The sequence below is a fragment of the Ceratotherium simum genome, chromosome 19 (genome assembly GCF_057802395.1).
Source record: "Ceratotherium simum simum isolate JZ-2026a chromosome 19, ASM5780239v1, whole genome shotgun sequence".
Lineage (NCBI taxonomy): Eukaryota > Metazoa > Chordata > Mammalia > Perissodactyla > Rhinocerotidae > Ceratotherium > Ceratotherium simum.
In genome coordinates this window covers 47,859,471-47,887,457 of record NC_141918.1, presented here as the reverse complement: position 1 = coordinate 47,887,457, position 27,987 = coordinate 47,859,471, and the positions used below count along the sequence as shown (strand labels likewise).

The window sequence follows — 27,987 nt, the reverse complement described above, 5'->3', positions numbered from 1 at the left end:
AATGTTCTTGTTCTTTTCTTCCTTCTTATGACAGAAAGAGACTTAAAAGTTTCTTTTCATTTTAAGCTAATGACACAGTCGGGATGGGGTCTACACTTAAATGTGGGTGGTGAGGTATTCAATTGATTTTAACTAATTCATTCATTGAAATATTCATTGAGTGACTGCCTTGAGCCAGGTACTACGAATAAAAAGAAAAATATGACCCTGTCTGTACACTCTAAGCAGTCAGAGTTTAGTGAGGAAAATAGACCAGTAAACAAATGATTAAAATACAGAGTCGGTGAAATGACGTGCAGGAGAACAGGAGGAGGCCATGAGAACATAAAGCAGGAGCTGAGTAGCTCAGCCTGGACGGGCCAGGGAAGAATTCCAGAGGAAGTACCCATATGTTTTGCCCCAGAGACATACCCTAGTTTCTTTCACACAGTAGCCAGAAGAGTCAAAATGTATTAGCAATAAAAACAACAGCAATAATAATAAACCAAGGGGGCAGAGATTGAGTGTAAATGCACATGTCACCTGGCTAGCAGACAGAGTAGGGCCAGGGGGTGACTCTGTAGAATGTCCATGTTTCCCAGTCTGGAGTGTATCGTGGTAAGAAGCCCAGGTGGTAGGTCACAGTAGGGCCACAAGGGTGAGAACAGCAGCCCTACGAGGATGGGTGGCCTAGATCTGGTCCATGAGGGAGGTTGGGAAATGGGTGGGAAGGAGTTTGTTCAATTTAATCAACAATGAAAACACCTCTCCAATTGACAACTTGATCTTCTGGTTCCACTCTATACTGCTCTGACTGCAGATACAAGAAAAAGCAAGAACTCAGCAAAATCTCCTCCTTATATTTTTTTTAAAGTGGATCAGATGTCTCTCTACGTCTCACAGCATCTGCTGTCTTGCTGACATAAACGTAATATACTCTGACCTCATATCTTGAGCTTTGTCTTTATGGGGATGCTGCCTTAGACCTATACTATATTTCTTTCCCTTCCTCCTGATATCAGAAAGATCTTTAGGTTCTTAAAATCCTTTTTGCGTAGATATATATTAAACAAGATAACTTTGTCTTTTTTTTAATCTTCTGGAATCTGAAAAATGCCAGATGAGAACCACAGTGCTACAGCAGAGTCCAGTCGTCTTCTAGATGTACCTCGTTACCTCTGTGAGGGGACAGAATCCCCTTACCAGACGGGACAGCTGCACCCAGCCATCAGGGTGGCCGACTTACTGCAGCACATTAATCTCATGAAGACCTCGGACAGCTATGGGTTCAAAGAGGAATATGAGGTGAAAGTTTCAATACTATGTTAAATTTTATTTCTGACCATGATACTCAGTGGAATTTAACAGTTTTTCCTCCCTTTAGCCTAACAAGGAGTGGAGTACGCTATAGACTCTCTAATCTTGTGTTTATGAGTGTAAATCAAGTGTGTATACGGGGAGAATGGGTAGATGGATTGAAAGAAAAGGGTACTTCCCAGGGATATATCTGGGTCTAAATTCGTTTTAAGAATGAAAAAATGTTGGATTCCATAATTTATTTTACTATGTTATTTAAAAACCATTTTATTAGACTTTATATTTCTCCACTCAAAAATCCATAGCAACATACCTTAAGTCCCATTGTATCATAATAGGATCTATCATTTGAATGACTTCAACAGTAGGAACTTCTCTGCCTCTTTGCTTATTGACCCTCTGCTGAGAAATGGGATCAAGCTTTGTGTTCTAAATGTACTGCTTGTCACTCTTAGTTTTGTTTTGTGGATGATTGGTTGAGCATGGCTGGGAAGAAAACAGAACACCACAAATCCAAACAACATTAAGAAGCCAAAAGAAGGATATGGGAAATTCTTCTCCCAATCTTATTTCCCCTTCCTACTCAAACCAAAATACCAAGATTTAAACTACAAAGAATGTGATTTAAACTAAATATCCCAATAAACGTAATATAGCAAAAAGGAAAAAGTTCCTTTGCCACCACCCTTCTCTTGCTGAGAAACATCAATCTGGGGCATAGAAGAAAGCTCCTTCACCGCCATACACGTACCACCATACACACACATTTAAAGTAAAAGAATTCAAGCAATACTTTACTTTGAAAGAACATCCAAAATACATCCAACTTCATGAAGAATCTTCTAAACTCTACATTTTATTTATAGATTATTTGCATACCTTAGTTTGGGAGCGAATAAAATTATCTTTGAATTTTGAAAGTAGGTTTTAAATATATGCCAGAAACACTATGCTGTGGTAACAAAATAAGTGCAAGGAATTATAAATATTCTGCCAGAGATGGTTCTTTTTGTTCGTTTCATGTGTATTCCTGTGTACCTCACTTCAAAGAACGTTAACTCTTTGAAGACCCCATTTCCTGTGTTGAGCAAAGTTTAAGTTTTTCTACAAAAAGAAATCTATAGCCATATTTTAAATTGCTGCATATGGTAATTAAACCAATCAACAGATTCATCTGTTCCAAGATTCTTGGAGATGGTGACTCCTTTTGATTTTCATATGGTCCCTTATCATAGAGACTCAGTCCTTTTCATGATCTTCAAAGAAACTGAAATGTGATGTACTGCACACAGTTTAATGAATAATTATGGGGGAAAACAGGTTTTCTTTTTCCTGTTATAAATGCTAAAGACAGTACATTTGAAAGATAGTCATTAAAAGTAGTTTTGAAGTTTTTAATGCTTTCTCTCCTTCCATCTCACAAAGTTATAGCAATCTTAAATTTGAAATACTTTCAGGGTCCTTTTTCTCTCTAAAGTGTTTTCTTGTCCTTAATTTGAACTCAGTCCAATCCAAGATGAGCAAGTAGGAGTCCAAAAAACAGGCTTTGAGGTCTGAAAATGGAATTGTTTACCACTGGAGGACTCCCTTCCTCCCTAAGAAAGTGGCTTTTACTATTTTGGTCTTCAGAACAGATGACCTGATTCAAGAAAAAGGAATTAAATTCAGTCTGCTTGTTAATTTTTTTTTTTCCAGAGTTTCTTTGAAGGACAGTCAGCCTCTTGGGATGTAGCTAAAAAAGATCAAAATAGAGCCAAAAACCGATATGGAAACATTATAGCATGTAAGTTCTCAAACAATTCTTGGTGAATGTAAGTACTGTGTGTAGAAGACAAATAATATGTTGCAATTCCTCCCTATATGGTTTTAAACTTTAAGAGAATCCCAGAAGATGGCACATCTCTTTGTAAAGTAATCTAATTAATATTAAAACAGCATTGGCTATTAGCAGTGACTCTGAAATTGTCATCATTCTCATTAATTAAATTGACTCAGACTCTTCACCCTGTGAAGATAAAGTTCTATTTGATTTTATGTTTGCACATAAATGCATGAGGGTGTTATTAAACAGCTGAGAATATCAGGTTAATGAAAGAGAAAGATCTTTTCAGTGATTAATTACTATAAGACTTCCAGGAAACATATTCAAGGTGGGAGTATTAGTCTTTTCACATAACTTTGTTCCTTCCTTGGAGCCAGTGTCTGAACTCCATTGCTCCATGTTAGGGAGGGACTTCCTCCTCATTAAGTCTTCAAGAAGGATATATGGGATAAATAAATTGATTATCATATGAAACTACAGAAGCAGTAAGGAAAGTAACATAGTTTTGCTTGTAACTAGCTACTGATTTACTTAGAACACTCTATTCTCAATTTAAATTATTGTAAAGTATCTTATGAATACGTCAAAATTTAACTTTGACTCTCAGGAAAGAAAAAGTTGAGAGCAGGAGTTCTAAATTCACTCCCTAGTTCTGCGGCTCACTTGCTATAAAGTGCAGGCAAAAAGGATCCCACACATTTAAAATCATGCCTAAGAAGCAAAATTAGGAGTTAAGGCAAGTTCAATTCTTTAGACAAGTCCATGACTCAAATGATGATTTATCAGACTTTATCATGTCCCCTAAAAGCTTTCTAACTATGAAGATGCTAATCGTTGAAGCTTTATTAACAGAATATTATATTGTAATAAGCTCATTAAAATTCTTATGTTTCTTCAATTGTCTGATGTTTAAGGAAATTTTGATAGTATATTATGGATAAGCTCTTATCAACCATTGAATTATTTTAAGTCTCTATCAGTGTCATTGTCTCAAGACAGGGGGGCTATTTAATAGCTTTTATTTTATTATTTAAAAATTTTAGATGATCACTCCCGAGTAATTTTGCAACCTGTTGAGGACGATCCTTCTTCAGATTACATTAATGCCAACTATATAGATGTAAGTATTTTGATAGTTCAGTAAGTCCGGTTTGTTGGCTTATACCTGTGAATCTTTTTGCTTGTTATTGCCTATAAAGTGATTGCTAGCTTTTTAAAATAAAGAACAAACTGTACACTTTTCCTTGTTCTACGTCCTAGTACTTACTGACGCTGTTGTGCTTTCTTTCACACCTGACTTTGGTTTGGGCTGTAGATTTGGCTGTACAGGGATGTAAGTACCACTATATGTAAATAACAGCACCCTATTATAAGTATGTAATGTAACTAGTCTTAATTACAGTTATTACTAATGCTTACTACTATTTATCTCTGCATGCTTCACCTATTAGTCTCAGTATATCTATGTTCCTTTTTTTGTAACTCCTTTACATGTGTCAAGATCTATTTTACCTCCTTCCTTTTCTATGTTTAGACAGACAGGACCATTTTTAGCTTTTGACAAGTTCTTATGTACTCGAGTTTTATTTGTTGATGATTTCTGTTTCTGGCTTTTATTCTTACCCTTCCCCAAACACATGTGAGAAGCTGGATAGTATGATGTGTATTAGTGTTTCTGAAATTTTACTTTTCACATTTGACTTCTGATGTTAAAAATGGGTAGGGAGACTATTTTGTGGTGTGTGGTATTGGTTTGTAAAGTATTAAAATTACTTAGGCAAAATAATTACTAAATTGCATTTGTAAAATACACATATCACACATATATATAGAATCATGCAAATCAAAAAGTTTGGTTTTTTTGATCATATGTTCCACTGTTAAATTTGGTTACAAACATATCTACACATAAATTCTTTATTTAATGGAAAGTAATTATCAAATAAGAGAGAAAATATTGTTAAGGAAGCAATATATTACATTACATATAAAGAGGACAGGAATTTGTTCATAATTCCTGGTTGAAAATCACACTGGAAATCTTGGAATGTTAATTCATCTCTCTGTGCCTCAATTTCCTCATCTTTACAGAGGGATAATAATAACAGTACTAACCTCATTACTTTGTTGTGAGAATTGAATAAGGTAATGCATGTTGAGCATTTAGCACAATGCCTAGCACATATTAAGGCACTTAAACTTCGGCTATTTTTTTTTTTATATTCAAACCTAGGTGTGCTGAAATTTATCAATTCAAAATATGCATTAACTGTAAGGCAAAAGGTAGAAACATCAAATATTGCAGCATATATGTATACATTTATATATATAAAAGATATGAAAATTAGGGCCCAACTTTTTCTAATTTCCATAAACAGGGAAATACCTTTTAGCACATTTAGGTTCATGTTTTCTTGTGAATTGCCTTTATTTATATATTTGAATTAATGAATTTTATTAAGTATAATCTCTGAGTATATTGGTTAAATTTCTGATCATCGTTTTACTCTCATTCAATATTTTAAACTTAGACGTCTCAACATGGGAAACTAAACTAAGGATCTACTCTTTGGAATAAAAAAATCAACAGTTTTCTGACAAATTTGAACTTGTTCTTACCTGTTCAGTTGAACCTTGGTTTTCTGCCAAAACGTATACACTGGAGCCTTGTAATGATGCTACCTCATGCTTCATACGGTGACACCGTGCTCTAAATGAGACGATGTTGTTATCTAGTCTTCCTGTTAAGACCCCAGTATATTTTGGCTGATTACTAACAATTTCGTAATTTTCCATCTCCCATTAGTTTATTATACTTAAAAGACATCTTCTGCAATTGGTAAATTTTTCATGACAAACAGGAGATGAAATGCTTATAAAGCTTAGACAAGATTATTCCATAAAACATTGTGCTATGTTGGTATGTTAAGAAATAGAAAACTTCCAAATTTGCAACAGTGTAATGCTCAACCTATGAAGTTTTAGATTGGAGATCTCAGTTTACATGCATTTATAAGTGTATTGAGTTGCCTACACCAGAATGTGGACAAATTGTACCACAGGCTTTTACTAAAGCCCTTTGATAAAAACAAAACAAATTCAAAGCTTAACCCTGTTATATCATAAACATTTTTGCTATTCGTGATCTACTGGAATGCAACCCAATTGAGAGCAACTAACAACTTATTCCTTATCAGGAATAATCTCTTTATTGAAACAATATTAAAAGTTTAACCACACAGAACTCTTGGCGCACTAAGAAAAGAGAAAAAAATATCTAAATTTTTTGTTCAGGATAAGGTGCCTTTTTAAAAATTCTTCTTTCCCTATATATGTGTGTGCCTATAATTATGTGTGTGTAAATTAATGTTATCAGCACACACAAAATAGTTGTGGCAGATTCCTTAACATATTATAGTACAGGAATATTCTCTAAAATATCTCGGCAGGACTTTTACTTAATGCACACATGCATTGTCCAGCTCTAACATTGGAATGTTCTGTTATTTTTTTATGGTTCTAATATGTTGTTGTCCATTTGTAATGCAGTGTGTTGTACTTTTGGATGATAAAATGAGAAATAATATTTTTGAACACAATTTTGCCAGGAATGAATGACTAAAGATTAACATGAAGGCATAAACGTTTTAGTGATACCAAACAAAATCTGTGAGGTTAATCCCTAGTAAACAAAACTCAATTATGCAATATATATTCTAATCAGAGCTCTTAAAATATTTAATTTTTGTTTTATGTTTACCTTTCAGATAACTTAGGTTTGAGAAGTGAACTATGAGTTCACTACTCATTTCTGGACTTTTTACTATAACTTAATCTTAACAGGTGGTTGTCTTCATCTTTTTATGCCTTCATTCATTTATTTCTGATACTGATGTAAAATGATAACCAATCTGTTGTCCTGTTTTAGGGTTACCAGAGACCAAGCCACTACATTGCAACTCAAGGTAAAACTTTGCCTTTTCAAATATTATTGAACAACCAAACTTGCGTATTCATCCGTATGCTGTTTTTTGCAATTTTATCTGACTTCACTGAAAAAAAGATCAGCTCTTCTGAGTAACACTGCTCTTTATTCATACTGTATAATACAAATTGTTTTATCTGTGTAAAACATGTATAAATTAAAGCTTGACTATTTTTTAATTAAAAGTAAAAGAGAAGCTACTGATAAGTGATTTGGTCCATGGTGTTCTGATGTCCCAGGGCGCTAGTCAATAGTGCTGGACAGAGGAATTATTTATTTTTGATGAAAGCCAGAGAGGTCTCATCTTGTGTAAGTTGCCTGCTTTCTTGCAGCGTAGTCTGTTGGCCAGGAGTATAATAGTACCCAGACCACTATTGTGATAATGAGATGTGAGACTGTCATCCAGCATTTTTTTACAAGTCGAGACTGAAACAAAATGAAGTTCTGAAGAGAACTTAGTCAAGGTCATTCTTCTTGGAAAATAAGAAGCAAGTCTGGAAATCTTGTTACAGTGACACACTGGGGAATAGAAGTATCCCAAAACACCTTTAGTTATCTCTTCACTGGCCATCACAAGAGAACCTGCGTATCTATTTTATGAAAGAGGAAAGTAAAACAAAAGCTGTGTTTCCTCTTTTGACTGAGGTCGTTTTCTAAGTATTTTCACATAGCTTTGGATTAATTGAGTTTAATTGCAAACTCCTTAAACTTAGATCATCCATGGTGAACAATATTCTACTATGTTTTTTTTTTTTTATGAGGAAGATCTGCCAATCCTCCTCTTTTTGCTGAGGAAAATTGGCCCTGGAGTAACATCCGTGCCCATCTTCCTCTACTTTATATGGGACACCGCCACAGCATGGCTTGAGAAGCGGTGCGTCCGTGCGCGCCCGGGATCCGAACCTGCGAAACCCGGGCTGCCCAAGCGGAGCGCGCGCACTTAACTGCTACGCCACTGAGCTAGCCCCTATTCTAGTTTTTTTTATGGTACTGAGTGTAACCCAGTGGGTGCTTTTGCAGTTTGGAGATGATAATATACTAAGATAAGGTTAGGCTGTGTTGTTATATGTACAGATGTTTCTTCATTAACCCCTAAACCTGCGCTGTTTATAAATGATGTGGGTATATTTATGGGTAATATTGTTGTTTGGTTGCTAGTGGTATAAGACTTCCTATTTTTCACATATATCTGAAGATACCTTAAACTAACTCAGAGACAGATATAAATACCTTAGAAACTAGTGATACTTGCTTCTGAATTGGGAAGTATAGACGGCAAATTGAAAAAAAACCCAAAAACTTGTATATGCCTATAGTTTTGCCTGTAGTGTGAATTTATTTAGATATGAACTGCATTTAGGTACTTTCAGTGACATTTTGTGTTAGACTTTTAATTTTCTTTTTTGGTTTATTTGGTTTACTCTGCTTTTAATCTTATCTATGTTTCTTACTGCTTACTTCTAACTATGAAATTTCTCTAATAACATAATATTCAAATTAATTTCTTCGTAGGCCCAGTTCATGAAACAGTATATGATTTCTGGAGAATGATCTGGCAAGAACAGTCTGCCTGCATTGTGATGGTTACAAATTTAGTTGAGGTTGGCCGGGTAAGAGAAAAAAAGACTTTTTTTGTCATAAAACATGAGTATAAGTTGAGTAACAAAATATAACATGCTTAAAATAGATTATAATTTAATTCTTAAAAAAAAAGTTCATAGGTATAACATTTCAAATGAGTGCTCCTAAATGGACCTTCGATGACTGAGAAATTATTTGATTTCTTATTGAGTAATAAAATAAACTTTGATTTTAGACTAGACTCTATTACATTATCAGGCTTATATATTTTTATGAGAGTACACAAAATTTTTCTATTTATTGTGTATGTAACAGATTCTTTTATCTCATTTATAGCTTTTTTTTTAAGCTGTATTTTAACTGTGACCTGAAGAGTTATCAGTGAAATTAGACTACTTGGTTAAGGTATATTATGTATTCAGGTCCACCTATATATTTTTTGTCATTTAGGTTAAGTGCTATAAGTATTGGCCTGATGATACTGAAGTTTATGGTGACTTCAAAGTAACTTGTGTAGAAATGGAACCACTTGCTGAATATGTAGTTAGGACATTCACCCTGGAAAGGGTAAGTACCCTAAAATTCTATTAAATATGTATATTGAAAGTGTTTTTTCTCTTAAAGTCCCTGTCAAGGTTTGTTTTGATGGTGCTATAAAATCTGTTCATTCCTTCATTCCACAAACATTTATTTGAGAGTATACCATGTGCCAGGCAGATTTCTAAACCTTAAGACACATATTAAATCCATAAATAATTTCTATTTTGAAAGGCAGTCTAGATGCATGTGAAAAATTATAAAACCAGAAAATCAGAAAAAATCAATAGGACAAAAGAAAAATTAGATATAAAACAAAAAGAAACAAAAAAGAATAAATTAGATCAGAAAGCTAGTTCCTTGAAAAGATCAATAAAATATCTAAACACTGTCGATTTTAAATGAAGAACAATCAAAACAAAGTATGCGATATTGGAAAATACAAAAGGGATATAACTACAGTTACACTTGCTATTGGGAAAGTTATAAAAAATATTATTTATAAACTTGGAGGCATAGATTTTAGTCTAAATACACTGATATTCTAGCAAATAATAATTCTCAAAATTTGACCCAAGAAGAGTTAGAAATCTGAAAAGATGATAGAAGAAAATAGAATGTTAAAATTTACCATTAAAATTGCACTATGGTTTTATAGTTGAGGTTTCTCTAACCTTTAAGGAATAGTTAATGCCTATGTTAATCAACCTATGTAGGCCACAGAAAACCATGAAAACCGACTAAATACATTTTAAAAGCTAGAATAACTGATAGAACCAGATAAAGACTTTCTCAAGCTCTTCTCTCTCTCTTTTTTGATATTTCTCCCTCCACCCCCGTCTCTCACTCACTCAGGTGTGTACACACACACCTTATAGACCAATTGCATTCAAGAAAATGCTTGAAAACATTTCAAAATAAAAGATTGAAAGTTTGAACCTAGCGGTGAAGTAAGGAAACGTCACGACATGATCTATAATGATTATTTTTTTAAGAATGCAAGGATATTACAACTGTGGTGGGAAATCTGGAGGGATATTTCATTATGTCAGTACATTAAATCAGCAAAACCATATATTTTATTAATAGATATTGTAGTGCACTTAATTTTATTTAAATGACATTTATAGTCATACTCTAATTATATTAGGAAAATAAGGAGACTCTAAACATGACAAAGGTGATTCAACAATAGCTAGTAGCACTCATGTTAAGAAGTGAAAAATGAAAGGCATTCTGTCATAGTCAGGAATGTGATATGGGTAATCATTCTCACTTACGTTCAACACTTTTGGAAGCTCTATCAAATGAAATAAGATGACAAAAGGAATAAACTGCATAATTATTAGAAAAGACGAAATTATTTTAAGATGAAATAACTTTATACCAAGAAAACCAGAGATAATATTTTTTAAATGGAACTAATAATCATTTATTTAAGTGACTAATTCACGTTAAATATTCATAAATCATAGCTTTTCTTTATGTTAGCAATAAACAGAAGTAGGCGTTAAAAATTCTCTTTAACAATAATAAAATATTCTAACGTATCTAGGAATATATTTAACAAGAAAGATACAAGTCCTAAGTGAACAAAACCACTCAAGTGTATTAAAGGGCATAAAATAAGATGTGAATAAATGGAGACATGTACTGTGCCCCAGAATGGGAATAGTTGATATTAATACCACTTTATGGATTTAATGCAATGCTAATTGGAACATCATAGGGTTTTTTTTTTTTAACTTGTTTTCTTATTTTGAACTGGAAAAGAGTAATTTTCAAATATGTGGTATTTCAAAAAAAAAAAAAAAATCTTTTTTTTTTTTTTTTTTTGAAATACCACATATTTGAAAATTACTCAGGAAGATTTAAATAAATGATAAGGTAACATGTGCTGCCAGGTCTTAAAATTTACCAAAAGGATCAAGGCCCTTACAGCAACTCCAGTAAAAGGATTAATATAGAGGAGGTGAAGTAATTGTCTAAACTCAGGTCTTAGAACAATTTATGACCTTCCTCACTAGAGTTGACTTGAAAAGTAGTAAAAAAGTGACTTTTTCATTTATATGATTCGATGATGATGTTTATCATTGTCACTGCTAGAATTATTTGTTGAGCCCTGCTTTGTGTAGAGTATTGTGCTAGGAATTGGAACTGAAAAGAATAAGAAGACATGATCACTGGCTTCCAAGGTTTTGATGATATTGATCTATATAGGATAGACTCTAAAGGTAAACCTTCTCAATTTGGTTCATTTATCCCATGAAATTTTTCTAGTTTTCCTGTTTGTGCAAGTGAGATTGAGATTTCACAGATAGCTCACAGTAGAGTTGGAATCATATAGATTATAGTGGAGGACTTTTTGCTACAAATGTGGATTCTTCAAAATAAATTCTGTAGCATTTCATCTATGCTCTCCAAGCTGTGCTACCACTATCTACAGGCTTCTTTAACAAAAAGAAAGGAAAAAGCTTTGACATGTGCATTTAAAGAGTTCTCTTAAATTAACTCAGTAGGAAAGGGGCACAACAATGGATGCTTTGCCTCTTTCATTTTATATTTTTGTTACTACAAATAATACTACGTGTGCTGAATTATTTCCCAGAGATAAGAAAAATAGTTCACCCAAAGAACAGTTTAGCTGTCTGTATGTTTTTACAAACCAATCTAGAGTAGCACTGTCCTGGAAAATCCCTACATGCTGTGCTTCAAAACCATTTTCAACATGGATAAGCAAGGCATTGAAATCTCTTTGTGAGGTGAGAAGCTAGAAAGTTGCTTTTATACACCACTTGAGAACTCAGTGCATTGGGTCAATAGGGCAGCATTTTAGCTTTCCCATTTCTTCCTTTTCCCCTAATAATTTTATGTGTTGTCATTCCCAGTAAGGAACAAACTGTCCAAGTACATAAAATTTACCCAGACTTATAGAACTGAGCAAGACTTCTAATTTTCTTTCTTTGGCAGTTGTCTGACAATAAAGGTAAGCTCCTAGGCCGTGTCAGGCCAGCATCCTTTTTCCGAAAAAGCATGATCTTGGTCAATTTTTCTTTTTCTTTTTTTGTAATCAAGTCTAGTACCCATGATTGTGTTTAATGGCTTTATTTTGGTCCTTTGAAAACACTGTTTGCACAGAGGGGGTACAATGAGATCCGTGAAGTTAAACAGTTCCATTTCACCGGCTGGCCTGACCATGGAGTGCCATACCATGCTACAGGGCTTCTTTCCTTCATCCGGCGAGTCAAGTTCTCCAACCCTCCCAGTGCTGGCCCCATCGTTGTGCATTGCAGGTGAGTGGTGGTCCAAACGGTGTTGACTGTGTGCAGCCAGCTGTCTTAAAGTATCAAGAAAGGCTTTTAAGCACAAAAACTAATGCACGCTTAAAAGGTTCCAGCTTGCATGTATTACAAAGAAGGTAAAACAGCAATAAAATAGAAGTTAGCTGTAAGGAGGATATAAAATAGAAACTTAAATAAATGCATTCATCCTAATGTGTGTAGAGTTGTCCACAATTATGAGTGTAGAAACTCTGTCTTTTAGTGGCAACATCTGTGTTTTTGGTTTGTTTTTTTTTTTAATCACTTTTGCAAATCCCATGTTGTATGCAATGGTAGGTTAAAATAGAGATTTCTTGCCAATCTAGTAAATTTCCAATAGAATCCCAGCTTTTAAAACTAAATTTGAGACATACAGTTACCTAAATGGCCTAAATTGCAAGAATTTGTGCTGTAAAACAGCTATTTAAGAATTGAAAAAAAACGCCATCCATCAGAGGACCTTGAAAACATCAGTGAGATCCAGCAAATGTATGCCAGAAAAACGTTAACGTTATATCCAGACTTTCTTCTGATTAGAAACTTATCTTAAGCATTCAGAGACACTAAAAGCAAATTACATGGTCTCATTTTGAGATGTGAACAGAAAAAATATGTCCTGAATCTGAAAAGCTTTTCCTAAATGCTGCATACCATTCTCAAATGTTATCCCCTCCAAGCTATGTAATAGGTTGTACTTAAGTATTTTTTTTCTTTCTGAAAATCCAACCTATTCAGAATTTAAATGACCATGTATAAAAGAGGGAGAAAAAAACCACAGAGAATGAAATAAAAGTAAGGCATCCCATAAGGATTAGATACTGTGTACCTTGAAAAAAAAAATCTTCAATTCAATCCTCCTCAAGAAATCTGATGTACTTTTCAATTACTTTCCTGTCTCAAACCCTGGGAACAGTGACTTAGAAGATGGTAGGCAAAAAAAAGAAATAGAGATAGCCACAATATCTTTTACTTAAATTTCTTAAAGAACAGTGGGTTTAAGAGAAGTGACCAAATCTGGACAACAAAGAAATAATGTTAATGGCCCATCTTTGCACTTAGGAAATGACATAAACAGGCTTTCAATTCAGGGGTGTCTTGACTTATTATAGAGGTTTACTTTCCTATGAATTTCTTGCTTCAGAAGTGCTCCAGGATTCTCAGATATTCTCATGAAACTCAAGTGTCATTTTCCACTTACACTCAGGTATCTCTGAATTTATGGAAAAGAGGAAGCTGACTACAAAGTGAATTTCCCCCCGAAAATCCCAACTGTATCTTGTTTGCTCCATTGACTTCTGTTATAAAATTGGAGAAACATTCCCAAAGGGTAAAATGATCAACAGTGTATTATAATTCAGTTACTGAATTATTTACTGTAAAATAGTGGCTTTCTTTGTGACCTATTAAGAATTATATTCTGTACCTAACAATTCATTTTCATTTTTTCTTCAGCTCGCCATACAAATATTCTTTCTACTATTGGTCTCCTCCACATTGATAACCACCATTTTCTTCCCCACCCTCACCATTAACACTTTCCCTGAATTATGACTCCTCAGATTTTCCATTTAGAGGTTTTGGAATTAATGTTCTTTTGCCTTGGTATTTACAGGAGTCTATCTGTTTAAGGCATTGACCCAGCATTCTTGCAATTTGCCAGAGGACCCACAACTACATGAGTATAAGTGTCTTTCAATTTGACGTTAAATTTTAAAGCCTGAGTCCACCCTTTGATCAGTTCTATGAGCTTGAAATTATGTGTGTTTGATTTACATAAAATGAAGACTGTGTAAGAGAGCTGTGGAACTTGAATAACGTATATACATTTTTTTCAAAACATAATTTGATTTATAAAGTTTATATTTTTGAATTTGGAACTCTTGTTCCAATCTTCAGTTTACACCAGAGCGGATACTCTACATAAACTTATTTGTACATTAGTAAGTGTTTACACAGTACACATACAAATTATGTCTTGTACTTTGTTAAATCAATTTGAATCACCCATCTGAAAGTCGAAAGGATCTTTATTTCGGTTGCATAGACATACTTCCTGCAATTCTTTAGATTTGTTTAATTTTTTCAGTGCTGGTGCTGGACGAACTGGCTGTTACATAGTGATTGACATTATGCTGGACATGGCTGAGAGAGAGGGTGTTGTTGACATCTACAACTGTGTCAAGGCCTTAAGATCTCGTCGTATCAATATGGTCCAGACAGAGGTATGTTGATCGTTGATTTACCTCTAGTGGCCTTTTTTTGCCCTCCAACATTTATCAAACGAAGCAGTAAATGGTTTTCACATAGAATCAGTATTAGCTCATCAAGTCATATAGAAAAATATTGATATTTTTATTAATATTTCCATAGAGAGAAAATTCTTTGTATTCTCTACCTTTGATGTCACAAGATTTTTATTAAAATACTATGAAAAATTTTTTTCTTTCTTTTGATAGGAACAGTACATTTTTATCCATGATGCCATTTTAGAAGCCTGCTTATGTGGAGAAACGGCCATACCTGTCCGTGAATTTAAAGCTGCATATTTCGATATGATTAGAATAGACTCCCAGACTAACTCTTCGCATCTCAAAGATGAATTCCAGGTATTCACTATTTCTAAGGCCTCTTTTATGAGCCACTTGTTACAATTTGTTCCAGCCATTATTAATTCTTCTGAGGAAGGTCTTTCAAGTCAAATTTATAACCTTTGGCCCTATTTTAAATATAATACCTGTCTCTTTCATTATATATATTCTGGAATCACTTTTGTATTAATGAGCTCATATCTGCTGTATCTTGAAGGACAAATGAGTTCAGACTCAGGGAACAGTATGGAAAAACGGTATCATAAAAGTCAAATTTCTTGGTGATTTGTGTGTATTTACAACCTTTTTTAATGCAGGTGTGTGGATTTTGACCTTGTGTGTCACTCACAATGTGAAATCAAGCACATTAATAATAATAGCTGAAGTTTGTACTAAACATTGTCTCTAAATAACCCTAAATGTTTTCAGTGCCCTTAAAACATCCCTGAAGATATGTGAATGTGAAGTCAAGAGTAGCTCTAGAAACCTACACTTTGATTCTTTGCCCAGTGCTCTTTCTGACATGTCACAGCATACCTTTAAATATGGCATGCCAAAATGTGATTACAGAGGATAATTTCCAACTTTGATGATGGGGAGTCATCATAGGCCGCTCTAATTCTATTTCCTTTGTTTAGGCAATGCATTTTGCAGGTAACTGTATTGTTTAGCTTTTCTTTTCTTTTCAAGAATAAGCACACTGAACAATGTGTATATTGTTTCTTTGTCACTTCTCAGGCTTCATTAGTTTTAACTACAAAATCTATCAGCCTGTCATTGTGGCAAATGCCATTGCCTTGTGCAAATCCTCCACTTTCTACTTGACCTCCTGAATACTTGATGGATCTGTGTTATGCTGTTAAATGGGTCACTGTCTTTTAACATGGGTCCCCTTTTCCTTTTAGACGTTGAATTCAGTCACCCCTCGACTACAAGCTGAAGACTGCAGTATAGCATGCCTGCCAAGGAACCATGACAAGAACCGTTTCATGGATATGCTGCCACCTGACAGATGTCTGCCTTTTTTAATTACAATTGATGGGGAGAGTAGTAACTACATCAATGCTGCTCTTATGGATGTAAGAGACTGCTCTCTTTGTTTGTGTAAAGTGTCATGAAAAACTACATAATACGATGAACACTGGCTAGTTTTCTTTTCAAGAAAATTAAAATGGCCTAAAAAGGAAAACTGGAAACTTTCATTGAAATACAAATTTTTTTTGGAGAATGATTTTGAATTTCCCCTTTAGGGATTTTTAGAAACTGTAAGTTTTAGGCTTTATTGTAAATTTGGATCTTGATTGTCAGTTATTATATTCCGTATGGGAAATATCTGTAGGTGATATTTTTCATCTTAATTCTTTTCAAAAAAGAAAATCATGCTTATCTATTTTGAATACAATTAAGAATGAATTTTAAAAATCACAGAATGCTATATCCTACTGAAGTTGTGTTAATTTGGGAAACTTTTATCTCTGGCATTTAATGTTCCAGTAATTTATAGCTAACTTGTTTTATTGGCCATAATTAATGGAGACTGTTTATAAGTAACTAGGAAAGACATGGAAGATACTATGTTAACACATCCATCATAATGAAAGAACTATCTGGCTCCACTCCAAACTTCATAAACCGTAAATGCAAGAGCATGTGCTCAGCATGTTAGCATCCCACAGATAGAACAACATGGAAAGAGAGTTTTAAATTGTATCTTTGGCCACCTTGCTTTGATTACCTTGGGAAGAAGCAAGAAGGCTCTCAAGGTTCAGAATCCTTTTAAGGAGTTGATCACCTTCATTTGTAAACCTTTCTAGTTTTTGCCTTTAGCCTATGGAACCATAGCAAGGAGAAATTAGAAGTCAGAGTTCATTCTTTTGTGACTAATAATGAAGTTTTCTAAGTTGTTGCTTCTATTCTGTTTTCCAAAATTAGCTTCTGATAGTAGAGACTTAGAAAAGCCCACATTCTACTTCTTAGACAAATCTGTCAGCCAGTTCCTTTGCTCTTTTTTGTGCTGCAGAGCAAAGTAGTCTAAAGGCAAGCTGAAGCAAAAAGTTTCCATCTTCGCTCTGACCAGAGTCTTGCCCAACCATTAATCATAGCCACTGAAATCACATTGGATCCTCATTGTACCATTTCTTCCCATTTTAGTTGTCTGGAAAGGCAAATATACTAAATACAGAGAAAACACTCAAGATCTTTTTTGCTTCTGAGTCTGTATTTGAAATGAAAAAAGGCCATGTGGAAAAGGGAAGGAGAAAATAATAATATTAGGAAAGATATTGATGCCTTTCAATTTTGTCTTTGGCATCTCTGTCTAATTTTTCTTAATTTCCAGGTTGTTTTCTAGTCAATATGAAGACTGAGCTTTGTACTCTACCTGTTCCTACTCTGCTTAATTTGCTGTGATTCAACACAGATATATTTCATAGTGGAAACTGCACTGTGGGTTTAGTAGTATAGTTGGGGCTTCAGAAAAGTAAAGTTTAGTTTGACTTCCAAGAACAAGGCTCGCTGGTCAACACTCCCCTCTTCCGCCTGCCCTCTCTCGCATCATTACTGTTATACACCCTTTTGCTATGCCTCTGAAAAATTAGGAGGTAGAGCCAAGGATTCTATGATTTAAAAGCCTTAGATTTGCTCCTGTACTTAGAGAGGAAAAAAATAGGAAATCTTCAGTCTTCTCCGATATCATCTTCTCCTCATCTATCTCCCCTCCCCTGTGACTCAAAAAATGAGTAGATAGCTTTCAGCCTGCTTTGACTTACCCTCCATGGAACAGACATTTAATTAGAAGGAAAGCTTGCTTCTTTCTTCTGATCCTTTCCCATGAGCCTTCATACCTTTCTTAGGAGGCACTCACTCCAGCTGCAGATGTAGTTTTGTAAGATCTTGAGGTCAATTAGAAACAGCTAGGTGAGTTACCATCTATTCACATTTATCCTGCAGTCTTCCATGGAATGGAATGCCATGGTCAACAGCATTTCCCAAGTGGTGGTAAGGTCAGTGAAGTTCAAGGATCCGTTTCTACACTGATGTTAATACACTTGAAGAACTTAAAGAGTAGTGTGATACCAATGAGTTAGGAAATCACTGACAGCTTTTAACAGCATTAAGGAAATCAATCTCAGGCAACCCTCTAGTTATTTTTTACAAATCATTGGTTTAAATTATTACATAGAAATATATATTTCTGTTTTAGTGTAGATCATCAGTCTGCAGAACAATAGATTGCCCAGGCCAGATGAGCATTGCCTTTACTACCCCCTCTTCTAGAAAGAGATAATGTATTGTGTCCCAATGAAGGGGCACTTGACAAACAAGGAGCCATTCTTTCTTATGTGAGGCCAAGAAGTGCACTGATTTTGTGCTTTGGCACTTGAAAAATCTTGAATGATTGATACTATCATTCTGACCATTGATATACATTAGAAATGCCTAGAAAACTTTGGGAAGTGGATTGCTTACAAGATGTGCAGAATATGCTGATAATATCCCTATAATGTAAAAGCACATGAGTTTAAGACATTTGTGTTTTTCTTATTTGGAGTGGAGGAGAGCCCAATAGTTATAACAATTGATAGATAGATAGATACATATATACTTACACACACACACACACACACAGAGAATTTTGTGCCTACTTCGCCTTCAACCTCTCACGCTGACTACCTTTGGAAAACTTAAATAGCCCGATGGACACCTCATGGATGATCTTAACCTCAAGAAGTTCTTTAATTTCGTCCTCTGTATTTGTCCCGTATTTACTTTCCTTGACAAAGTAAAACGTAAATTCTTGACTTGAATTGCTGTTGAGGCATTGAAGTCTTACCATCAGATTGACTAATTACTAGTTCTAGCACATTTCAGTGGTCCAAATCTGTTATTCTATGGCCTCTACAGCAGTCTGGCTCCATCTCCATGTGAAGCTATTTACATCTTACTGGTCCTACATTGAAATGCATTAAATCTGCTTGTACAACTGACCATGCATTTTAAGTTCTTATGTTTCTCTATCTACCTTGTTTCTTCACAGAGCTACAGGCAACCAGCTGCTTTCATCGTCACACAATACCCTCTGCCAAACACTGTGAAAGACTTCTGGAGATTAGTGTATGATTATGGCTGTACCTCCATTGTGATGTTAAATGAAGTCGACTTGTCCCAGGTTAATGTCTGGGTTGCTTTTGTGTACTTACACACAACTTAATAAAGTAGTAATAAAATGCTAAAATCTGCTTTATACTATCCTAGTTAGAAAAAAATCCTGCTCATTTTCTTTTTCTTTCAAAACATCCATCATCTAGGGCTGCCCTCAGTACTGGCCAGAGGAAGGAATGCTGCGATATGGCCCTATCCAAGTGGAATGCATGTCTTGTTCAATGGACTGTGATGTGATCAACCGGATTTTTAGGATATGCAATCTAACAAGAGTAAGTTATTGTTTAATCATTGTAACCGAGTTGATCCAGAACAGGTGATCCTAACCGTGATAAGCCATAATTCCATTCAGACAATACGGATAGTAAAATTATTAGGCATTACATAATGAGTCCCAAAGCTAGTAACCATTTTATACCTTAGTCCTAGAACAGAATGCATTCTAAAAACAGGAAAGCAGAAGTGCTGGAAGCTAGGTTTCCTGGTCGGTTACTAGACTAACATATTCCATCTAGAAACCCAGATACAGATGCCCTGGCTCAACTGAGTTTCATTGTCTGGGCCAGGCCTCTGAGCATATGTAGACTTATCTCAAGGTTGACTGCGTGTTTTATTAGTATAGAGATCTAGCCCACAAAAGACATGCAATTAAGAATTGCATGAAAAAGAAAGGCATGAAAAATAAGAATATAATAATAATAATGACAGAGAAGAAGCTTCACTTTAGGAGTAAAGGTTATGTCAGATCCGCCATTATAGAAGGGTTCCATGTCACTATTCCAAATCCTACATGTAAGAGAGAACCCCAGACATGAAGGAAAAGGCAAATCACAGCCATCATTGATTCTCTTCCCACCTACAATTTCGTCTTCTAGATGTCCCATCATCTGGCTCTGCCCAGATCTAAAGATAGAACCGGTGCTGCTACCACTGTGCCTTTTCCCAGGAGCTAAGTAGCAACTGTGTCCCTCAGGAGTCTTCTCTCCTTACTCTCCATGCCCTTTGAGCTAAATGACAAATTGAGTTTGGGGTCTCTCTTTCAAAAAACAAAAAATACTAATAAAAACTATTGAGATTATGTAACCAAATAGCAAGCGGAATTTCTAAAACATTAGTAACTTCCATGTCATAACTCTTTTTTTAAAGAGAAAGATTGCTCTGATTTTTAGAGCAGTGGATCTGTGTATGTGTATTATTTTAAGTGTGGGATTAGGACTGTTATGTTTCAGTGTTTCTCATATCAAAATGACTATATGTGTTTCTGGTTAATAAGTCTATATGTATACCGCTATAAGCAGAGGATAAAATCATATCCAATTCTGTTGCTCATTTCAGTGGAGAAAAAAGGATAATTTAAATCTCATAATATTCATGCATATCTTAGATGTTAATTTAAATGGAATCTCGTTATGTCTGCACATCTGTGACATTATGGTTCTTGTAATATTTTAGCTGAGAAACCGTAGCTGCTAAACTAAGACAGTAAGACTTGTCTGGTAATTGAGCTATTTGTATGAAAAATATTCTAGGAACAGGAACTGAAATCTGTGCTACATTTTTTTGTCAGCATATTTGTTCATTTGTTTATCTTTCTCTGTTTTTGGTGTTCTAGTCCTTATTGGTACATGATTTTTTTTTCTGTTCTCGATCTCATTACTTAATGTTATTTACTTCATCAAATATTTAGTATGCACCAAGGAGAGTTTGGGTGTTGTACTAGGTAGGTCCTTGTCCTACCAAAAAATTCATGAGCCCTTGCCGTGTGGAGCTTCAGATCCAATGCCTTATGATACGGCTTACTTATGTATTGCATATTCTGTCTTACATTTTCATTTGAGGGATTAAGGTTTGGATTCATTTATTCAACAATTTTTCAGAAAGTATTTTTCTAGATTCTAGTGACACAGAGTTTAGGGGAAAAAGAGTCCTTAAAGAATTTTATTTTATCAGGGAGGACAACTAATTTTATAATCCATTATTAACAAATAATTGTTAGTTATGAATAATTAATTGATTAAACTACTAATTGTATAATCATTTATTTATAAATATGAGAAATTTTATAGAGGAAAAAATACAGAATACAGAGCATTTGACTGAGTGGTCTGACAGAGCTGGGTGTTGGTGGTCAGGGTTCTTTGAGGTAGTGATATTTAAGCCAAAACTTGAAGAATCAGTAGAAGCTATTGGGGGGTGGGGCAGTGTGATAACCAACTATCCGGTTTACACAGGACAGAGTTTTCCCAGGACACAAGAATTTCAGTGCTAAGACCAGAAAAGTCCCCAGCAAACCCAAGAAAAGTTGGTCACTCTCTTTGGGATTGAGAAAGGCAAGCAAGAAGGAAATGTTCAATGCAAAAGGGAAAGAATGTATGAAGTCCCCAAAGCAAGAAATGACTTGATAAATGGATTAAAAGGCCAGTGTGTCTAGAACTTGAACAGTGTGTTGGAGTAAAGGGAAGGTTGGGGAAGGAGGTGGAGCCAGATTATGTAAGGATTTTTAAGCCGTGGCAGCAATTTGGATTTTATGCTATTAAAGCAGGGGAATGACAAGATCATATTTGCATTTTGAAAAAATCATGATGCATGTGGTAAGAACTGTTTGGAAGGAGATCAAAGTTTATTCAGGGAGATCAACTAGGAGCTAATTATCATAACTTGTGATTGGGAGTGCAATGATGTCAGTCATGATAAAGAGATGAATTTGAAAGTTATTTAACAAGTATAATCATAGGAATTGATTATTGGATAGGGGATGTGATGGGGAAGCTTGTACAAAGGATAATTCTCATGTTTCTTGCTTCTGTAACTTAGAACGTTTCTGCACTTGTGTGTACATATTTTGGACTTGCATCAGCTAGACTCAGTGTAAATGTCATTTATACCATGGTGTAGAATGGTATGCACCTTTTGCTTTTTAGTAACAATTCTAGTCCCAACTTACTTACATAAGAATACTTTTCCCTCAACAGCCACAAGAAGGTTATCTGATGGTGCAGCAGTTTCAGTATCTAGGGTGGGCTTCTCATCGAGAAGTGCCTGGCTCCAAACGGTCATTTTTGAAACTGATCCTGCAGGTGGAAAAATGGCAGGAGGAATGTGAGGAAGGGGAAGGGCGGACGATCATCCACTGTCTGTGAGTATGGCAGCTTGGTGTGGCCATTCTGGGGCCTTGGAGCTCATTTCCTCATTGGCCTTTCCATTGTCTATGTTAAAGAGTATCTGACTCCCATCTTAGGGACCTCATAAATATTATTTTAAAATAATCTTCCTGTCTCATGATTCTATAATTAACTACAAATTTTAATTTTTGTATATTCTTAAAATTTGATTATTATATAGTTTTTATATGATTTAAACTCTTTAAAACACTATTTTAAACCACTTTTCTGATTTACACAGTTTACAAATCGGTTGAAATCTCAAGGTACCTAAGTTGGGGCAGTCTATGCCCATGGCATATTCCTAAGCATAGACTCCTGAGCTAACGTCGTCTTCACGGGTCCTTCCTCTCTGCCCTGCATACACAAATGCACACGTATGAAGCAAAATTAAGACACAAATGGAAAAAAATTTAAAAGATCATGGAAGCAAATTTCTTTGCTTTCAGAAATGGTGGTGGGCGAAGTGGCATGTTCTGTGCGATAGGCATTGTTGTCGAAATGGTGAAACGGCAAAATGTTGTCGATGTGTTCCACGCTGTCAAGACACTGAGGAACAGCAAGCCCAACATGGTGGAAGCCCCGGTGAGTCACAGAGTCTTAGCTGGGGAAGGGGGCGTAGAGGGTAGTCAGTTGTAGAGCTACTTGTGATTTGACTTCATATACGCATCAGGAATCAGATGTGTCAGTGAGTCTTTGTGGGGGCTTTCCTGCCTAACTGATGAATTGCTGAGTATCCCCCTCTCCCTAAAAGAGCTTAATCACCTATCACATAAACTACTAGAGATGAAGTAAACTATTTTTACTTAATTTGGGAAATGTATAGCATTTTCTTTCTGTTAGAAGCAATGAATATTTGTGGCAGTAAGCTTTCTTAAATGGTTTATATTAAGAATAAATCCTGCTGTCTAGGCTTTATTCTCACTTATTTTTATTTCTTAAAGTATCTTGATTATCCTGAGGGATATACTCATAGGTTGCATCAGCACTTTAAACAGCCAAAGTTGTTTTTTTTTTTTTTTTTTTTTTTTGCTGAGGAAGATTCTCTCTGAGCTAACATCTGTTGCCAACCCCGTTTTTTTTTTGCTTGAGGAATATTAGCCCTGAGCTAATATCTGTGCCAATCTTCCTCTATTTTTTATGTGGATTGCCTCCACAGCATGGCTGACAAGTGGTGTAGGTCCGCACCCAGGATCTGAACCTGCGAACCCAGGCTGCTGAAGCAGAACATGCCAAATTTAACCACTACACCACGGGGCCAGCCTCTAGACACCCAAAGTTTTTCAAGGGCAACTAAAATTTATTTTAGTTATTATCTATAAATCTTCATTTCTGTTTGAATTATAAATTTTTACACTGTCATCGTTGACAGTTTTCAGATTTTACCAGTTATAGAGAGTAGTTCATATGATGCTACTTGAATTTGCCAGGCCTTGTAAAATCAGAACACAGCTTAAAAAACATGAACAGGTAAGGATGTGTATGTGGGAGTTCATCTGGGTGAAGCTGTGTGCAGAGTAAGAAAGAAAAACTTCTCTAGCATATTTCAGTCCTAAAGAGAGTCATCTGTGGCTTACACATCTGTGCACGGTGGGATAAGGTCGGGAGCAGCTGTGTAGTGTATGCTCACAGAAAAGTAAACCAGAAAAACCAAGGCATCATTGTTGCTTGCCCTACATTTATCAAGATGATCAGATAACTAACATGAGCAATTCATAAGCCTTTAAAGTATTTTCACCACTTCCTGCTCATGGATTGTTCACACAAGAGGTGCATTGCTTCCTGAGACAAAATCTAAAGAGTTACATTTATACTGTTTCGCTTTTAAGTCTGATGACAGACTTCTTCCCTCAAACCCCCTCTTCCCCCCTCAATCTTAGGTTATTGCAGACAAGATAATGTTGGTTTTGACTGGGGTATTGGCAGTGGAGATGGAGAAAGGGGGATGATTTGAGGGATTTTTGAGGTAGAGTTCTCAGATCTTCTTACAAAATGGATGGGCAGTGATTATGTCTTTATACTCTTTGCAGTCTGAAGATTTCTTAATGTAAACTCTGCCTCTGTCTCTCAGATAAGTCTTCTTAAAATCATTAATGGGGTCACTTCTGGCCTTGGAATTCAAATTTAATTCTGATTTCCCACTGTTGCTTTAAAAAAAAAATCTATGGTTAAACTCTGCCATTCTAGAACCTTCCAAAGAGTTACTGCTTACGTTTACATTCATGTCCTCTGAATCCTGACTAAACACCCCACCCTCTGATTTGCGTTTAATCGGTTAATGATTAATTTAATGTGCTATTGAATTGAACTGTCAGGTTTGGTAAGGAAATTTACATGTAAACCAAATTACCAGAGACTTAACTGTTTTCAAGTACTTTTTGGTCCTTCAAACATACTTGCCACGGAGGTAGGCTAATTTAAAATCACATACCTACTTGGGTAGGATTGATAAAGACCTCTTGGGGAAAGTTTTTATGACCCTAGTTTATTGCTGGAGGCACCTGGAAGTTCTTTTTAGAAATAATATAGGCTTTACATTGGGAAGTTTTTAATGAGTTACATGTTTAAGTCATAATTTGTAGTATAGTCCTTGAATTTTGCTAAATTCTTCATAATGGAGCAGCACATAGATGGACTTAGAGGAAAGGCAGTTTTAACTCAAAAATTTTACTGCCAACCAACTGGTCTGAAATATATAAAAGCAGCAGAAATCAATTTTCGGGTATAAATAAGCTCAAAAAAATTTGAGAACTACCAACTATTCTTGAAATATTCGCTTAAATACTCTGATGAACCAAAAACTGTTTCAGAAATTAAGAATTTGGAATTGTGAAGTGGCGGTTTGAAATGACTGGCTTTTTTTCTTTCTTTACTGCTAAGAAAAAAAATCAGAAGCGTGGAGAAGAATATTTGCACGTGTTCCCTGTAGCATTATTTATAATAGAGAAAAAATAAACTCAATTTAATAGTCAAACGATCCATATGTTAGACTTTTATGTAGTATTAAAAGAGGTGTCAATGGCATGGGAAAAGATGCATAACAATGTTAAATAAAAGCAAATAAAGTATAAAATTATATCCTCAAATATATGTATGTAATTATTATTTCAACCATGCATAAAAACAGACTGAAGTTGGGGCTGGCCCAGTGGTGCAGCAAATTTCATGCGCTCAGATTTGGCGGCCCGGGGTTCCCAGGTTCGGATTCCAGGCGAGGACATATGCACTGCTTATCAAGCCATGCTGTGGCGGCGTCCCATATAAAGTAGAGGAAGATGGGCATGGATGTCAGCTCAGGGCCAATCTTCCTCACAAAAAAAGAAAAAAAAAGAACTGAAGCAAAACTAAGGCATTATTTTAACAATGATTGTTTCGGATGATAGAATTATAAAAACTCTTTTTCTGATTCTTTGTATTCTCCTATAATGGGAGATTTTTCTGTAATGATCAGGTATTACTATTATAATCAGATAAAAATACTGGAGATTTCAAAGAAATGATAGAAAATGTAAGGCAAAGATCAATCTTTTTATATCAATTTCCTTTTTCTTAAACAGCAATCATTAGACTCAACTGTAAAATACGTATGCCCAGATATCAAACGTGTATGTAGAAGAGATAATTAGTAGTTCTTGAATAATCTGAATTGGTTGCCCAGTGTTTGTTTGTTAGCCAGCATTCACCATCAGTCTCCTTTTTCTTAACTTCCTTCCACCCTTTTGCTTCCACATCTTTCAGGAGCAGTATCGCTTCTGCTATGATGTGGCCTTGGAGTATCTGGAGTCTTCGTAGTTGGGTGAGACTGCCGAGTGCGCCCAGCTAGAAGCCTGCTCGTCTGTGGAACCAGCAGCTGTGGCACCTGTGACACCTGTGTAGAGAGATTTTCATGTGGGGGGTGGGAGACTTTTACATTCGAGAGGTGAAAGTATTTTTCTTATGAAGTTGTGTATCTCAATAAAAAGGACTCAATTAGTTTCTATTACTGTATGAAAGCATCAACATTTCGTGCCACATAAATTATATTTAATAAGCACCAGCTTCAAATGAGAACTGACCAGTGTTTGTACAGTGAATATGCAGCCTTTTCTCTCCTGGTTTCGGTAGAGCAGCCACCACGTGTTGCATGAATTAATATTTTCTACGTGGCGTTTTTTTCTCCCTTTTCTAGATGAAAAATGTTCAATCTTTAAAGGAAGAAGAAAGAAAAGCTGTGCAAATTCATAGTAAAGTTCATTTTTTATATGTTTCAAGTGTAGCAGATCTCTATATAAATAGATAAATATATATAACTGGCTTATTTTCTTTTAATGTGCAATGATGGCTGGATCATTTAAAGTTCTTTTTTGAAAAAAACATAAGCCAAAGACTCAAGTGTAAATATGTCTATATGGAGAAAGCACATTATATTTATTGGTTACTTACATTCCTTTTTTGATGGCTAAAATACTACCACCACACCATCATTTTTTTTCTGAAGAAAGCTTTTTCTTTCACTAAAATCAATTGTAAACGATTTTTGTAGATTATTTTTTGTATGTTTTAGTGTAAGTAGAGGACAAACTTTTTATTCATAAACCAGGAAGCAATGTTCTTTATAGTGATTCTCTTGTGTACATGCTTGTGAATTAAATTTATGTGAAACACCTTGGCAATTGGGTCTTTTAATATAGGACCAAATTAAACCATTTTGCTAGAAATGTGTAATTTTTCACAATTTCACTAAGTAAATAATGGTTTGGTGATCATATATGAGAATTGCACACATTCAAAGGCCTTGCTGATGACTTGCGCAATGTTGAACATAGCCTTTAAGCATCATTTAAATTTTAAAGGGATTGATCTTTTCAGCCTATGACCAAGCACTGGTAAAGAAAACAAAATGGCAACATTTATGCTTTCAGGGTCAAGTTTTAGCAAACTGTAAACTGTCAATGTGATAAAGTGTTTCTTTTGATATTTACTTGCACAAGCTTTGGGTTCTGACCATAGAAAGCGTGAACTAATCAATGCCAGATTCCTGTTTTGTGCATTGTCACAGGATCGCAAGTGACCCTTTCTAAATGTGGTCTTGTTCACATGCTCCACGTAGCTATAACTTTACATCATCAGCTTGCAGTTTGTTATTGACTAAAGCATTCCAGTGTCCTCTTTCTAGATTGCCAGTACATGACATGGTGCTTACAAAGATTTAATTAAAGTAAGAGTGAAATAAAGGTTTTATAATTACAACAGTTATTGTTTGCACATCGTTTTCTCCTCTTCATTTTCATGCCTTCACTCCCAAATAAACAGCCTATTCTCATTGATACAAATAGACCACAAAAATTCAATTAAAAGTAAAACTAATGTCCAAGCACTAATTTCTTTCATTTTTATTTCTTTAATTGAATGTCAGAACATCCAGATGAGTAGAATAGAAAAAGGCCGGGGGATTAACATCAAATTTTTTTTAATTTCTATCTTTATATATCACTATCCTTTTATGTAATATACATTCCCTTACTTCTTCCTTATAAAAAACTTGACAAATAATAAT

General features: G+C 35.1%; 1 protein-coding gene across 3 annotated transcripts in view; it reads left to right on the top strand.

Annotated features, from left to right (window-relative positions):
• PTPRK (protein tyrosine phosphatase receptor type K) overlaps positions 1-27,682 on the top strand; it is a 537,776-nt gene extending 510,094 nt beyond the window's left edge. For all 3 annotated transcript variants that reach the window (XM_087444076.1, XM_014781214.2, XM_004422308.3), the window contains 15 exons: positions 1,100-1,284; positions 2,992-3,079; positions 4,162-4,238; positions 7,047-7,083; positions 8,616-8,713; positions 9,135-9,251; positions 12,360-12,514; positions 14,628-14,763; positions 14,998-15,147; positions 16,035-16,208; positions 19,166-19,297; positions 19,437-19,562; positions 22,263-22,426; positions 22,901-23,036; positions 26,190-27,682. In XM_087444076.1, the coding sequence (XP_087300202.1) occupies positions 1,100-1,284; positions 2,992-3,079; positions 4,162-4,238; positions 7,047-7,083; positions 8,616-8,713; positions 9,135-9,251; positions 12,360-12,514; positions 14,628-14,763; positions 14,998-15,147; positions 16,035-16,208; positions 19,166-19,297; positions 19,437-19,562; positions 22,263-22,426; positions 22,901-23,036; positions 26,190-26,243 (1,829 nt within the window). In that variant the 3' untranslated portion in view covers positions 26,244-27,682. The remainder of the gene's footprint in view (positions 1-1,099; positions 1,285-2,991; positions 3,080-4,161; positions 4,239-7,046; positions 7,084-8,615; positions 8,714-9,134; positions 9,252-12,359; positions 12,515-14,627; positions 14,764-14,997; positions 15,148-16,034; positions 16,209-19,165; positions 19,298-19,436; positions 19,563-22,262; positions 22,427-22,900; positions 23,037-26,189) is intronic.
• Positions 27,683-27,987: the final 305 nt, after the last annotated feature.